The sequence below is a fragment of the Berghia stephanieae genome, chromosome 7 (genome assembly GCF_034508935.2).
Source record: "Berghia stephanieae isolate SIO BIC M18660-M18661 chromosome 7, UCSD_Bste_1.3, whole genome shotgun sequence".
Lineage (NCBI taxonomy): Eukaryota > Metazoa > Mollusca > Gastropoda > Nudibranchia > Aeolidiidae > Berghia > Berghia stephanieae.
Window position 1 is genome coordinate 56,089,738 of NC_088366.1, and position 16,030 is coordinate 56,105,767.

General features: G+C 35.2%; 1 protein-coding gene across 2 annotated transcripts in view; it reads left to right on the forward strand.

Annotated features, from left to right (window-relative positions):
* Window positions 1-14,967, forward strand: part of LOC144977522 (short transient receptor potential channel 4-associated protein-like) — a 28,992-nt gene extending 14,025 nt beyond the window's left edge. Inside the window, exons 13-22 of one of the 2 annotated variants that reach the window (XM_078922834.1) lie at window positions 146-206; window positions 816-874; window positions 2,095-2,150; window positions 7,342-7,387; window positions 8,167-8,250; window positions 9,386-9,476; window positions 9,899-10,151; window positions 12,092-12,380; window positions 13,359-13,425; window positions 13,994-14,967. In XM_078922834.1, coding sequence (XP_078778960.1) covers window positions 146-206; window positions 816-874; window positions 2,095-2,150; window positions 7,342-7,387; window positions 8,167-8,250; window positions 9,386-9,476; window positions 9,899-10,151; window positions 12,092-12,380; window positions 13,359-13,425; window positions 13,994-14,116 — 1,129 coding nt within the window. In that variant the 3' untranslated portion in view covers window positions 14,117-14,967. Of the gene's footprint in view, window positions 1-145; window positions 207-815; window positions 875-2,094; window positions 2,151-7,341; window positions 7,388-8,166; window positions 8,257-9,385; window positions 9,477-9,898; window positions 10,152-12,091; window positions 12,381-13,358; window positions 13,426-13,993 lie in introns of both variants that reach the window. The other variant, XM_078922833.1, reaches the window with a different exon arrangement.
* The last annotated feature ends 1,063 nt before the right edge of the window (window positions 14,968-16,030 follow it).

Consider the following 16,030-nt stretch of genomic DNA (forward strand, 5'->3'; position numbering starts at 1 on the left):
ATTTACATCTTGTGCGCTTTTTATTGGGATTTTTATTTATTTTTTCTTTCTTTTTTTACTTTTGTTTTGTTTTTTTCTTCTTTCTACTTTTTTTTTTGTCATATTGATAAATATCATGTTTACGAATTTCTTTTTAAAATTTCAGGGGCCGCTCCCAAACCAGACACAGATTAAGAGGTCATAACTCTTCATGTGAATGCAGTCCAGTATGTGTGCCTCCCTTTTTTTACTATATACGTTTTATGTTGGCATTTTATACAATCATTTTCAAATTACTCTTTATATCATACACATCCTTCTATCTGTATATGTATAGTTATGTAGCAGGTTTTAAGTAATTTGTTTTTAGTTTTGTTGTTTCTTTTTCTTTTCTTTTTTCTTTTTTCTACACCAAGTATTTAAACCACTTTGTGTGTTTATTTGTTTTTGTTAATTTACAGGGGGGGAGGGGATTAGTTTCTTTGTTTGATTTTTGTTTGTTTCCATTTTGTATCCATTAATTTTATATTAGTTTCTTTGTTTGATTTTTGTTTGTTTCCATTTTGTATCCATTAATTTTATATTAGTTTCTTTGTTTGATTTTTGTTTGTTTCCATTTTGTATCCATTAATTTTATATTAGTTTCTTTGTTTGATTTTTGTTTTGTTTCCATTAATTTTATATTATTTTTTTTGTTTGATTTTTGTTTTGTTTCCATTTTGTATCCATTAATCTTGTATCTTTCAATTAACAGTTTTAGTTTAGTCCTGTCAAATTGTAGTTTTTTGCATTGAACATCCCTTTCTTTCACAATGAATATTTCTTTCCTCTCACAGGAAGTGGCCTTGAAAATTCAATTCCTTCGCCTTGTTCATAGTTTCTGTGATCATTCAGAGTAAGTGGTGCTTTTTATTTCATGATTTCCTTCATATTTCATGATTTCCTTCATAGATATCCTACTCCCCTTATGCTGACATCAGATTATTGAAAATTGTTGTGGACTTTTAATAAACCTGCCTGCTACTATTACTAAATAGTGAAACTTTCATAGAAACAGGAATATTTTATTCCAATTGCAAATCTACATTAGCGTCTTGAATTAATGAAAAGGAACGTTTTGTTTGATGTCAGAGCACTTGTTTGTGGTTCACTACGTCAGGTCAGAGTTATGCCAGAATAAGCCAGATGAAGGCAGTATAGTATAATCATACCTGCCAACCCTTCCGTTTTTAGCGGAATCATTCCTATTTTCACTTTTCCTTTTTTGTACTATTCCGCCATTGCCTCAAAATTCCGATTTTTAAAAAATTGGTGTTAAGAGAGAGAGAGAGAGAGGGGGGGGGTTTAAAGGTGAAATTCCTATTTTTTGTCTCAAATTCCTATTTTTAGGCGTTCTGATTCCATTTTTGAAATATGAAGGGTTGGCAGCTCTGGTATAATACTATTAATAGATTGTGGCAGTTGGCCACACGTTTAAGCCTTCAAGGGGTTAATTCTTAAAAGGAATATTGCTGAGCAATTTTTTTTTCTCAATTAAAAAATACAAATGGCCTGCCTGTAAATATGTAGTCTTCAACTGCCAAAATTGAAATTTTATATTTTTAAAATATTTTGTTTTTAATGTTTATTGTTATTATTATTAATTATTATTTTTATTTATTTATATTTTTTTTTATATCTTATTTATTTATTTATTATTTATTTTTCATTCTTTTCTTTTCCATTAAAAAAATATTGTCTATTGACATTGACACCAATTTATATAATATCATCAAGTAGACGAAGAAAAAGTTGTTAGAAGTAATTGAGAATGACAGGAAGGAAATTATAAAGACTCTGAATTTGATTAAAAACCATGTGTATAGTTTGGGTAATAACAGAAAATAAAGTGAATAGAAAAGTGCCAGAAGACAAAAGAGATTTTAAAATTTCTTTTATATTTTTTTTCTTTAGTTTGGGAAGGGGGGATTTGTTTGTAGTGTTATTTTTCTGTGTTTTTCTTTTATTAATCAATTTTAGTTTGGACCGTCACAGTGTAAGATGAATTGTTTGATACAACTAAGCCTCATTTTTACCTCTATTTTGTGTTTTCTTTCTTTTCTCTACTCTTAACAGCTACAAGCATTTGTTATTATCCAAGAGTGAATTAAATGAAGTCAAAAAAATAAATGGTGAGTTACTCCTGTGTGCATTCATTGTGTTTTGTATGTTAAGTGATCTGTTCCTCATTCCATTTCCTCCCAGGGTGGCACTTGCTGTGTCTTGTCTTCTGTTCCCTTATATTTGTTCTCCAGTTTGTTTTCTGTCTTTGTCTTGGAATGAGATTACTTGGTTTTGTCCTGGCCATGACGGAGTCCTTGGCTGGGAGGGAAACAGTCAAATGTATAGTTTGTTTTTCCTTGTAAATCATCCTTCTGTTATGCATTGTTATTTTGTTAGTGCAATGTAAACATTTCAGTGTATTCCTCGTAGTTGGACCCTGTGCTGATGTCCGGATGGGACTTTTAGGTGATCTCAAACTTAGTACATTGATGATATGCTCTTGGAATCTTCATCTGATTCCGATTTGTTCCCAGTTCCCCTTAGTCTTACTTTTTCTTGGGTGCTTTAATTGTAATTCTAGAATTTGTCTATCCCTTATACTTATTGTAGGTATTCCAGACCAAAATTTAGATAGCTTTAAATAGTAATCCAAGACTTTTTATTTCAAACTATGTGTTGATTGATGTACAGAACAGAAGAAATTATTTAAAAATATTTAAAAATAAAAAAGTTATGGCCTTTCGAAATAGCAGAAAAAGTACACTCTTTCGCATTGCAAAATACTCCATTTTTGAGATCTCATTCTAAGAAAAGTAAATGACTAAGAACCCAAAGGATCACTTTTACATAAAGACTTGTACCCACACACTTTGTCTAATTTTTTCCTGTGCGCTAAGAAACACGGTTAAAGAGCTATTGAGATCTGAAAATGGAAATTTTGTCATTTTTTGCAATCAAGGGAAATAACTGATTTTTCGTCAAATTTACCAATTTTTCAAAAATTCATTAAAAAATAACTAAGGATAATAAATAGTGCAAATATACCTCAAAATAAACAGAAAATTGTAAACTATAAACAACATTTAACACTAGACCTTTTCATTTAGAAATACTCTTGAAATGAAATGAAATTTGGATGCCACAATCAAAAAATATAAAAAATCCATGATTTTCAAAAATTCATAGAAAATTTTGAAACAGCCACAGAATAACCATTTTAGTCTTAAAAGAATTGCAAAGTAATAAACTATGCATGGATGAAGCATATTCACAGTCAGACTGCAGCAGATAACCTTGAGAGCAATCTAAAAACTGGCCAAAAACGGTCGACCAGATAAAATTATTGACTCTGGGGAAAAAAAGGAAATGTGATAAGATGAGACAAAACAGATGTTCCAACACAAAATGCACCTTTTATGAGCAATATAAATCCATTAATGGACAATTCTCACCCAAATCCAATCAAATAATACCCTTCAAGTGCTGATAAGCCTTTGTAATAGCCTTATCAGCAACTGTCCAAAGTCGACCACTTGCAGAAGATGTCACTTCGAAGTCACACCTGAAGACATACTTGGACTCCATTTCTGCAATGTCCTCAACAACAGGCCACTTGTAAGTAGAGGCACGAACAGAAGAGTCGATGAGGAACCTCACATAAGCCCGTTGATCACTGATAATGGTGACCAACATAGAACTTTTGGTCATAAAAAACTGCTACCCATTGACCTTGACTTGTGAATCGAAACTCATCATAGTCATCGTCCACATCAGAATCAGACTGATCACATACATTTTCCTCACTATCATCAATTTTCCTTCTCTGTAGAGGCAGTGGTGAGCAATGACACTGTCGAGGCAGTGGTGACCGATGACACTGTCGAGGCAGTGGTGAGCAATGACACTGTCGAGGCAGTGGTGACCGATGACACTGTCGAGGCAGTGGTGAGCGACGACACTGTCGAGGCAGTGGTGAGCGACGACACTGTCGAGGCAGTGGTGACCGATGACACTGTCGAGGCAGTGGTGACCGATGACACTGTCGAGGCAGTGGTGAGCGTTGACACTGGAGTGTCAGAGGCTGACATTGGAGTCAGCACTGACAGTGCAGAGACAGATGTTGATACTGGAGAGACTGTAGACACCAGAGATGTTGATGATCCAGGTGTAAAGTAAGGTTCAAAAGTCGAACTGGCAAAAGATGTCACCTTCCCTGGATCACGACGAATATTTTCCCTTAATTTTGCCGTTGTTGACTTGACAGCATTTCTAATGGATTTATGATGAACTGGTCCGAGCTTCAGAATACGTAAGAGCCAATCAAGTAAGAAGGACTCTGGCAAACCCTGCTGTGTCCGAAATAAGAGCACACTGCGAGTGATGCTCAGGGCACTCAGCGAAGGCGACAAGTAATCATAGTCAAGAATTTCATTGAGGAAAATTTTACTTTCTGCTGGGTCGTGGATTGACCTAGCCGTATCCAACTTCCTGGCGATGAGTAGTCCTATCCTCTGGACAGGTAAGACACACTCCGGAGAGAGGTACGTAAACCACTCTGCAATCTGCAGAAAGAAAATAAATGAAAAATGATCACACACTGCAGGTAAGCTGCTGGAGCAGAATCATGAAATATAGGCAAAGCAGTAAACAATCCGACTTAACCAAACGGGGTAAAAACAGCAGCATGATATGAGCACTGAAATATGAACAGGTTGAATGCAGTAAATAGAAGTCCCTCAGAGACAGAGCCTTACATTCTACGATATATCTTGGTTTTTGTAGCATTAATTGGGCAGTAACTTGATTGCTACCGTATGGATCTCAATACTTTCTGCTTGATAGAGAGAATCAATTTCTGGTGGTATGAAGAAGGGCTTTAAAATAAAGAAATAGTCATGATATGTAATAACTCAATTGCACCTAATACCAGCTTCTGTGCTTGTGAGTAGGGTACTTGCAAACCATAGGGTCTCAGATGCAATACATACCTTGGCCTCAGATCATCCCCCCCACATCGCAGAAAGTGTAGCTGAAGAAGAACTCGATTAGTTAAAGGGGCACTCCAACAAGCATCAGGTCGCCGGCCTTTCCCCTTCATCAAAAACCATTTCATTTCCTCATAGTCATCATCAACTGAAAAAAAAAGTAATCAAGAGTCAATAAGTAGAAAAACAGGTCACAAAAAATGGGATTTCAAACTTTCTACATTGCCAACCATTACTATTACCATCATGGATATTTAAGCTTATTCTTATCTACTATATTATGCCTAATCTAACAACAAAGCATTATTTAGAACATTTTGAAAAGAAAAAAAATATGATACAAGAAGAGTGGTGCTAAAGTTACTTTACCAATGAACACAAAGTACACAATATTTGAACATTCTGAAAAAGAAAATTCCATAGGTAAGGTAGCCAACTGGTAAAAAGAGAGAGGGGGGGGGGGGGGGGGGGCTAGGAGAAGAAGAGAAAGAGAATGAGTATGTGTGCGAGGATGAGAGAGAGAGATAAGTGTAAGAGGGGACAAAGATTAGACAATGAGAGAAAAAAAATGAGAAGGAGATAGAGAGAGAAGAGAGAAAGAGAGTTGGGGGGGGGGGGGGGAGTAGAAGGAGAGAGAGAAAAAAAATATGAAAAAAAGGAGATATAGAGAGAAGAATATAGAGAAAGAGAGTGGGAGGGGGGGGGGGGGGTAGAGGGAGAGAGAAATAAATAGATAGAAAGAGAGAGAGAGAGATCCTATCTACTAATTTGAGCATCTAACATTATCGTTGGAAATGGCCAGTTCACTGTTTGACTCAATTGTCAATAAACAATAAAAAACATGAAAGCCAAAAATCGTTACTTAACTTCTACCTATCTTAAGGATTGATTTGGAGAATCGAAAAAAGTAATTTAATTGAAGCAACACATAATTTCAGGAGTGTGCTTATTCCCCGTCAATTGATAAACAAACGCACTCGGTCGGGTGCCGCCATCTTGGATTTTTATGCCGATGTTGCTAGGTCGTGTTTGAAGAAAGATTTAAACACAATTCTTGACTTTGAAGTCAGCAAATGTCCTACACATGTTGATTTAACTTATATTTTATGATATCATGAAAAAAACAGATTAGGATTTCATGGTGTAAAAAATTAACTAGAGATCTGTTCTCACATGGAGTTTCAAAATGAGGTCATTCTCAATATTCTCATTCTTGTCCAAGTCAGCGGACGATAATAAAACATCATCATTTATATAAAAGATAGAATTAAATGTAAAATTGATTTAATAAAAGCCAAATTAAAACACTTACCTAGTGATTCTTTTAAAAATCTGTTGAGTTCATATCCATTTTAGGAATTGAATAACACAAAGACACTTCACTTGACTGAGACTCAACTGAGACAACGATGCTAGGCACGCCGGAATCAAAAGTGAAAATGGAATGCTCGCGTTGTGTTGACGTTTAGAACTCCCGCGGGTGGTACAAATCTCGGAAACCATCGAGATTTAGATATTATAAAGAAAAAATGTTTCTAATCCTATTTTTGGCTTTAAAAAATCGAAATTTGTGAATTTTTGCCGATTTTAGGTATTTTTTCTGAAATATTTCGATTTTTTAGGGTTTTAATGTAAATAAATCACGTTGTTATTGGTATCATTAGAAAGAGCTTTTAATTCCCTTTCTAATAATGCTATTTGTAACACGATCCAACAAAAGTACTAGTAGCGTTGGCGGTTTAAAAAATGGTTACCCATAAAATTTCGGTTATTCGCCGCGATAAAAAAACGCATTATGTCATGCTCTTTACAAGGGTCTAATAAACTATTTTTGCAAGAAAAATCATCAAATCTGACATGTTTTAGAAGGAGAATAGATAAGCTTTTCAGTGATATAATTTTAATCCCTGTAACTTAAATAGAAATATAGATTGCTTCAAGTGAAATTGGTTGAAAATTAGAGATTTTCAGGCCCGTTACACAGAAATGGACTGGATTGGGATACCGAATAACTTATTGGTCTGCCTTTTTACTGGCGGTGATATAACCTAAACATGTCGCAAGCGCCATAAAACCCTTAAAATCATTTCATTTCAGTTGCCTGATGATTGGTACAATAACCACACCTTGTTTCCTTAAGCTTATTAACAATAATAATGATATATTATTGTATTTATGAGCACTCTACCATATCACGAAGAAGTGCTGAGAGCGCTTTACAGGAACATTAACACGTTATTTCAGAAAAAGAACAAAGTCTTTAGATGCTTTTAAAGCATTTCTTCCAATGGCATAAAATAATCCTTGTAATCTTTATTATCTTATAAAATTTCAGTGAGAGCTGGTGGGTTGTCATTACAAAGTTTGGATAACATCAACAAGTAAGTTATAATTTTAACTTTAACCACCCCCCTCCCAATGTGGAAGAGAAATTTTTGACAAATAGTAAATGATCACCCAACTCAGCTTTGGTTTTGTTTGGTTATCTTTATTTTTGAAGCTACATTTATTACCAGTTAACTTAGAATCTACAAATTCTTATAAAAAACAGCTGAAATGAATAATATATCAAAATTATTTATTTTATTATTTTTTTTTTTTGTAAATCAAACTTGTGAACATTTTTGTAATATTATGCTCACCGTTGACCCGTTATCAAAGTGAATTATACATCTTCTGTAAATTATATAATTTTTTAAAATTAAAAAGTGTTCTGTAGGATAGAAAAGTTATTTTAGAAATTGACACGGGTCTCATTTGTCATAAATTTTTTTTTTTATTTTTGGAGTAACAAAATACATTTTCATTGGGGTTTTTTTTCATGTTTTTTTCCCCTGTAATAGAATATTATTGGTTTGTTGTTTTTTAAACAACGCTTGTAGGGACCAATTTTAATTATTCTAAAACAATGACAAAGCACTTTTAGATAATTCTATTTTTAAAAAAAAAATTTTCGTTTGTTAAATTGTCTTTTTGGGGGCAGTTGAATTAAAACTGCAATAAGGCTGCAAATGGATTGTTCTCACACGGTTTTTTATGAGGAATGTTTTTTAAAAGAGTTTGTTGGATTTTTTTGTTTTTTTTTTTTTGTCTTTTTTTTTTTTTTCAAAATTTTCTTTCATAATTGCTATTATTTCTGCATTTCTTCCATTGCTTTCAGGCAGTTAATGTGTAAAGGGTCCCGTGGTCTTTTGACCAAGATTGTTGAGGTGATGAAGAAGGAACCGACAACGTCGACCTTCAGGTTATGGTTTGTTTCATTTATTATCCAACTTCCTATTTTTTCAACATAACTTATAATAATACTATAATAATATTATAATATAAAATTATATAAATGTTTGTTACATGTTGGAAAATTCTGATGTTGGTGCAGAGGTTTGGAATCATTCAGTTTGTGGTTTGCGATTCTTCACAGTTTAAAAAGAGTGATCTTGATATTGAAATAAAGGAAGTCATGATACGGCTCCTTTATTTCCTTCTTATTTTTTTTTAATGGTCACCCTCCCATAATATCAAAAGCTTGAGTTATTGTGACTTTTTTTTACCCCTCATAATCGCAGGAAAAAAAGATGTTTTCCCTTCAGTTTCATATTTTTTATATTCATTTTTTGGGAGTTTTTTTTTTTGTTTGTTTTTTTTTGTTTTGTTAGCATTTGGGAGAGAAGAAAAAAAAAAGATGGTCATATTTGTTACCAGATTAATAGATATTTGTTGTTGTCATTTTTAGTCTGCCTCTACGATCTCAGTAACTCAAACCTGCTGCCTACTGAAAATAGGAAAAATTCGTAGTTTTCAAATCCTTCAGGGTTAGAAGCAGACATTATAACTACTTTTTAAAATGACCAAATCGTCCCCAATACGTTAAAATAATGCTTTAAATTCCTTTATATACCTGCTGTGGCACCAGAACTTGATTTTTAAGATGTTATTTTGAATAAAAAATCATTATCTTGTTTTTCAGTTAGAATCAAAAATTTGTAATATTACGAAATTTTTGGCTCCTCTTTTTCCTTCTTTTTTTAGATTTTCATTCTCCCATATTATAAAAATCTTGAGTTGTGTCTTTTTTTTCTCCCCAGGAAAATCAGATTTTTTCCCACCATTTTCATAGTTTTAGATTCATTTATAAATTTTTGCTAGCATTTGGGTGGGAAAAAGATTTTTTGGTTTCAGTTTTTATACTGTCTCTACAGTCTCAGTAACTGTTAATTTTATGAATGAATGAATGATCTTTTTTTCTCTCCGTAAAGCCAAATAAAAAAAACAAGCGTAATTCACTTTAAAGCTCTTTCAAATTATAATTAAGTCAACAAAAAATGCAAATATTTCTAATAAAAGTCAAGTTTTATTTATCGATTGCACTCTTTCAATTACAGGTTTTGGTTGGCGAGAGCTGTAGAAAGTTATCTGAGGGGAGATACTTCTTACTGTGATCAAATATTCCTCATGAGACGGGGACTACTCAATGTGAGTTGCATATTTTTGTGTCTGTGCATGACATAATCAGTCGGAAGGTGAAAATTTTGGATTTGCATGTTTTTGCATTTTCTGAAAGAATATGCTCCCCAGTGCATTTTAATCTTTCTTTGAAGTAAATTGGGCAATATTTTTATTATGTTAGGTCAGATGTATTTATGACAAGAACTCAATTTTTGATAAAAGTTGACCTTGTAACTAAACTTAGCAATATCTCAGTTTAAACCTTTTCACCATCCGACTGATTGGGGGGGGGGGGGGGGGGTGGATGAGTGGTTTGTTAATTTTGTAGGCTTTGACCTTTTTTTTAAAAAAAAATTTTTATTAATTTCTTTTATTTATTTTTTTTAAAAATATTTTTACAAAGAAAATTCACCATAAAGCTTTTGCTCTGTATCTTATCTACTTTGAAGCATGTGGCCTGTAATATCGTGGAGAACAGTATCCGTCACAAGGAAATCCTACAGAGCAGTTTCGACCTACTCGGGGAGCTGATCAAGTTCAACATCGAAGCCTTCAAAGCCTTTGACTCCATACTGACCACGGAGGAGAAGTTTGACCGATTCGTCTCCATGGTCAACCACAATCTGGTCGACTCCAACATGTTTATCCGAAGTCTGATTCTCTCCCTGGAGCATTTTAGGGCAGAAGGGGCCGACTCCAAAGGTAAGGGACTCTATGAAATTACTCTTCTTCTTTAGTGCCGCTATGTGGTCTAGTGGTATGACACTCGCTTTCGGATCGGAAGGTCCTGGGTTCGAGCCTCGCTCAGCGCATATTTGAGTCCTTGGAGAAGGCTATTTACTCACATACTCTCACCGTACTCAGGTGTAAAATGAGTACCTGACCGTTAACAGCGTTATAGCGTTATCTCTGTCCGTAAAAATGGTAATATCGCATCATGTACCGTACTACATGTTAAATGTTGCTGTTGGACAGGGGCCCCTAGTAAAGGGCTTTGAGCATGTTTAGTGGATATTGCGCTATATAAAATAAAAGCTCGATTAAAAAAAAAAAAATTTTGTCTTTTTCTTCAAGTCCGTTCAAGTCCATAAGATGCAAAAGGCACGCTGCATATCTTATACACATAAACATTACCTATCACACCACACTAATCCTGTCACTCAAGTCATTCAATCCTCCTGGCGTTGTTGTATATGTGGAAAACGCGTTGAAATGATGTGGGGTCTGTGACGTCTATTACGTCATGTGGTTGTTTGTTCCATTCACGTATCATTCGAGGGAGAAAAACTGTATTTGTATGTGTTTGTTCTTGCAAATGGCTGGTGGAATTTTTTGGTGTGATGAAGCCTGGTCGAGTATCTGTTCTTTGAATTGTTAATGTAGATTGGAATGTTTGTGGCTGAGCGTTTGCTTTTGACTGTGTTTGTTTACAATTTATCTTGCCTGTCTCATGGTTGACAGTTCTCCTTTTTTTTTTTTTTTTTTGCATGATTTCCAGTTTCGTGGTATTGTTTTGAACTCAAAAATATCCATTTGAAACCATTCTAGTCATTGATGAAATAAGAAAAAAAGGAACATTTTTTTTTCCATTGATCAATTGTTTTCTGTGAAGTGTAACAATTATGACTGGGCAGGGTTCCTGACCTCCCACAGTGGGCAGGGAGGTACATACTGTGTCTTCTATCCTCCTATGTCTGTTTTCCAACATGCTTTCTGTCTTTGTCTTGGAATGAGATTACTCGGTTTTGTCCTGGGCTGGGAGGGAAACAGTCAAATGCATAGTTATTGTTTTGGGAGATGATATTTTTTTCCTTGTAAATCATCTCTCTGTTATGTATTATTCTATTTGTTATTTTTAATGTATAATGTAAGCATTTGAGTGTATTCCTCTTTGTTGGATTTTGTGCTTTTGTCCGGATGAGACTTATAGGTGATCTCAACTAAGTACATTGGTGGTGTGCTCTTGGAATCTACATATGATCTCTATTTGAACCAATTCCCATATGTCTTACTTTTTCTTGGGTGCTTTAATTGTAATTCTAGAACTTTTTACTATCCCATTTTCTTCCTTTTTACTGGCACTGATATAACCTTAATGTGTTGCAAGCGCCGTAAAAACCTTAAAAACATAAACAAACAAACAACAATTATGACCCTGCCACCTTTCTTTTTGTATACTGAAGTATCTTCCTTCAGAGCCATCTGGCATATGGAGCCAGAGTTTATCCCATTTTCTGGAGAGTGAAACGGACAATAGTTTGCTACCTTTAGGATAAGACGCTAGTCTATCGCAAAGTATTTTCTGCCAGATGTAACAATCCCAGCTGCCCAACCACTGCTGGTTGAACTGAGGGGTGGGTTAAAAAAACATCTCAACTTCATCCTGGGTCGACCTCTATCCCTTGCATGTGAAGCGAGTGCTCTACTAATTGAGCTATCAGGAACACCTATTTTTTTTTCATAAAAATTTTTCGTCGATATTCATTTTTAATTGGTAATCATTTTCTATATTTCGCAACACTAACAGCCTTTGCTTCTACCAATTGAGCTATCAGGAACACCTATTTTTAAAAAAATATAAATTTTTCTTTGATACTCATTTTAAATTGATAATCATTTTCTATATCTCACAACACTAACAGCCTTTGCATCCCTGACTGAAGGCGAGAAAGGGGAGAAGAAGGAGAGCAAACTTGTCAATTACATCGGCGACTTCACCAGACAGTTGGAGTATCTCTATCGACTCATCAACATTACCAATGTAGAAAACCTAACTCAGGAAAATGTCAGCTGTCTGAATACCACCCTTGTCTTTCTCATGTTCGCCAACAAACGCGACCAGCTGCCCAAGTACCTGCAAGCTCTCAGAGAACAGCAGGACATCGCCTTGGTCAACGGGAACGGCTCGTCAAATATATTGCAAAATTTCAAGTATGTTTTGTTCTCTTTATTATGTGATTTTTCTATAGAAAAGTATTTCAATTTCCTACATGATATTGTTTTATCTGAAAATAAAATATTTAATCAAAATAGAAATAAACTGGAGCTGGAGCATTTATAGAGCGAAATATCCACTAAATGTGCTCAATACGTTTTACAAGGGGTCTCTAGCCAACAGCAACACTCAACATATAGGATGAGGCATGCCGTTGGGGGATATACAATTTATTTTTGGACAGAAACAGCACTGTCAACTGCCTGGTTCTCATTTTACACCTGAGTATGGTGAGAGAATGTAAGTTTTCCAAGGACTCAACTATGCGCCGAGCGAGACTTGAACCCAGGAGCTTCCCATCTGAAAGCGAGTGTCATACCACATACCCGCACATCATGCTGAATCTGGTATCGAAAGTCTTAGAATTGTATGTACTTTCCATAAAAGGTAACCTATTTGCCGTATGTATGATTTGAAAAATCAGTTTGGAGTAGCTATTACTTTCCAAGAACTTGTTGCCTTTTTCAGGTTCATGCATTGGCCCATAGACTCAATCTATTCTAAAACATTTACAATGAATAACTGAAACATTTTAAGGTGACAGTTCATATTGATAGATAAAAGTAGTCCCTAGGGTCATTGGGCCCATAGAGCTGGAGTTTATCCCGGTTTTTTTTTAGCGTTAAACCTACAATAGCAATTGCTTGCTACCCTTTGGATAGGATGCTAGTCTTATCAAAAAGTACTTTCCACCAGATCTAACAGATCCAGCTACCTGCTGGGTGGACATTTGGTCCACCCAGCAGGTACCCGCATTGATTAAAAGTGGATATAATTGATTTAAGATTTACTTCTTAAAAGACAGATTATTTTGAAAGATGAAAATAAATAATATTTTTTCCTTGCTTGTCAGGTCTGTTAAGATTTTTTTCATGTGATAAAACTTTTTTTGTCCTTTTTTTTTTTTTCTCCAGAGATTTGTTAATATTCTGGCAAGATCATTATCTTCACAAGGATAAAGATTGCAGTGCATTGGAGAAGGTAAGAACTGCATTTCATTTGCTGTATTTTCAGTGGCAGAAATCAATTGCTTCTTCATGATAAGATTTTTATCAAATATTTATATTTTTTTCCCATTTATCAGCGTGGCTCAGCAGTATGGTCTTTGCTTCATACCTGAAAGGTATGGAGTTCGATTACCTGTCTTGCCTTGTGGCTTTTGGCCTTCTCCCTAGCTCACTAATAGTGTTGCACTACGGTTGCCATCAATTATTCCAGTCTTCCCTTGGAATAGATCCTGAAGACAAATTCCCCCTTATAACTATAATTATGCCCTTTCGCCACGACATCATCGATTAATCGCTGTTAAAATAAATTGGATCCAGGCACTCTCCAATATAAACAGACCTTCATTTTCTATATTATTTTTTTCTTCTTCTTCTTCTTCTTCTTCTTCTTCTTCTTCTTCTTCTTCTTCTTCTTCTTCTTCTTCTTCTTCTTCTTCTTCTTCTTCTTCTACCACTTCTTTTTTGTTTTGTTTTGTAAAAAGCAAGTTAAAACATAATCTACACCTGTTCCTCCTCCTCCCCCCCCCCCCCCCCCCCCCCAGAGCTCAAAGATCAGTTTTGCTTACTGGAAAAAGACAGTCTCCATGTTGGTTTCCGACGACAAAAGCCTTCCTACCTCCGTAGCTCATTACATCAGTCCTATGCCGAGTGATCGTACCAACTGATTAAGTTAACGTGTGAAGATATAATAGAAATTTACCCAGGAAAAAAAAAAAAGAAGATACGACTTTTTTTCTTTTTTTTACATTCAAGTTTTGAAAGGGGACGAAAAGTGAGTCTCTCTTTCTTTGGCTTTTTTTTTTCCAACAAAAAAGCCTTCCAGTTCCAGCTTTCGTCATTTCACTCGTATGACTAGTGATTGTATAAACTGGTGGCTTGAGTGAAAGAAAAAGGGGTGGAGAAGCTTCGGAATCTGACAATATATCCTTAATGTCCCTTTTTAATTTGGTTTTCATACAGCGAGTGATCCTCCTAAAGATTGATTGGAATGGAAGGAGAGAGTTTTACCCAATGGATATGTTCATTCTGTGACTTGGGGGGTGGGAGGAGGAGAGAGTAGTTCTCGTGTTGATGTCCAATGATCTAAACTATTCAATATTCAATAGTGATGATACTTTTCCGCGGATCCGCGGAAATCCGCGGTTTTCTTTCCTTTCCTCGGTTTTCCTCCTCAGATCCTCGATCCGCGGATATTTCCTTCATTTCCTCCTTTTACTTTTTTTTTTATATAATAAATCTTTAAAGAATACCTCCTTTTAAAAAAAAATATATATATATATAAAAAATTCCCTCCTTTTACTGGACTCCGGGCGTTTTAAAATTGTACTCAAAAGAAGTCATCCTGCCTACTTTCCTGTGGTGCAAGAATGTTCTAGGTGAGTTTTCCATTTTTCCGAGACTTTTCCTCCTTTTTGACTTTTTGTGAGTATCATCACTGATTCAATGTGGACGGATGGACAATGACTGGAGCAGATATTGTGATTGAAAAATAGGTTGGGAAGGAATAAAAATAAAATTGTCGGAATATGTCTGTGCTACGTCATGTGATCACACCCACCGCGTGATAAATGAAAGAGTTAAGTGAGGAAGAGGCAAAGCACGAGAAAGATGGTCCCACACACAAACCCCTAGCAGATGTGACTCTTGCCATTGGACGGTGAGGAGTAATGGAGGCGATTTTAAAGTCTTCCCTCTTTCACGGGAATTTTATCAGTAATGCATGGGTGCCAGAGTGCCGGCTACAGCCGGCCGATTGGATTACCGAAATGAAAGTTGATCCAGAATCTTGCAGGCTTTTTCAGATTTTATCTCTGGTCATAAGTAGACTTGCAGGCTTTTTGAGGTCTAGTTGCTTGCACCCATGATAATGAGAAGTTTATAAGTTATAGAATATTTCGGGTTTCTCTATCTCATAACAGTTGTCAATTGATGATTTTTAATAACAGATTTGGACGATGTAAAAATAATTTTTTAAAATCTTGTGGAGCTAAAAGATGACTCATCAGGTGTGATATATCACATCCCATACAAATTTCCCGGTGTTTGATTTGTTACTTCTGGGGCTGGACTCCAAAGTGCTGTAAGCACCTTTAAAGACTCTTTGACAACAAAACACAAATGATTAACTTATATTGAGTCAACTGTCAGATCTGTCTGTGCATAGTTAACCGATGTCTGGGGAAAGTCTTATAACGGAAATTGACAGTTTATGAAATATTAGAAGGCATTGGTGTATTGGTGTGGCTTTTAAAAAAAGTATAGTCTTAAAGGAAAGGTGGTGGGGGGGGGTTTATGTGTGCGAACGCCCACTCGTGTACATGTATGTGTGTTCGGGTGAGTATTTGAAAGTTTTCATGAGCTGAGTTTCGAGCACTGTCTAAATATGATATTGTAAAGTCTAAATATGATATTGTAAAGGTTGCATTTATTTGCATTTTTTATATTGTTCCATAATAAGCAACATTGCGATAGTAGTAGAAGGCGATGATACAGATTGAATAGACTGTGCTGATCGTGAATGTTTTGTTGTTTTTTTTTGGGGGCGGTTTGTTATGAGAGGATAAGGAATTTAGAATGTG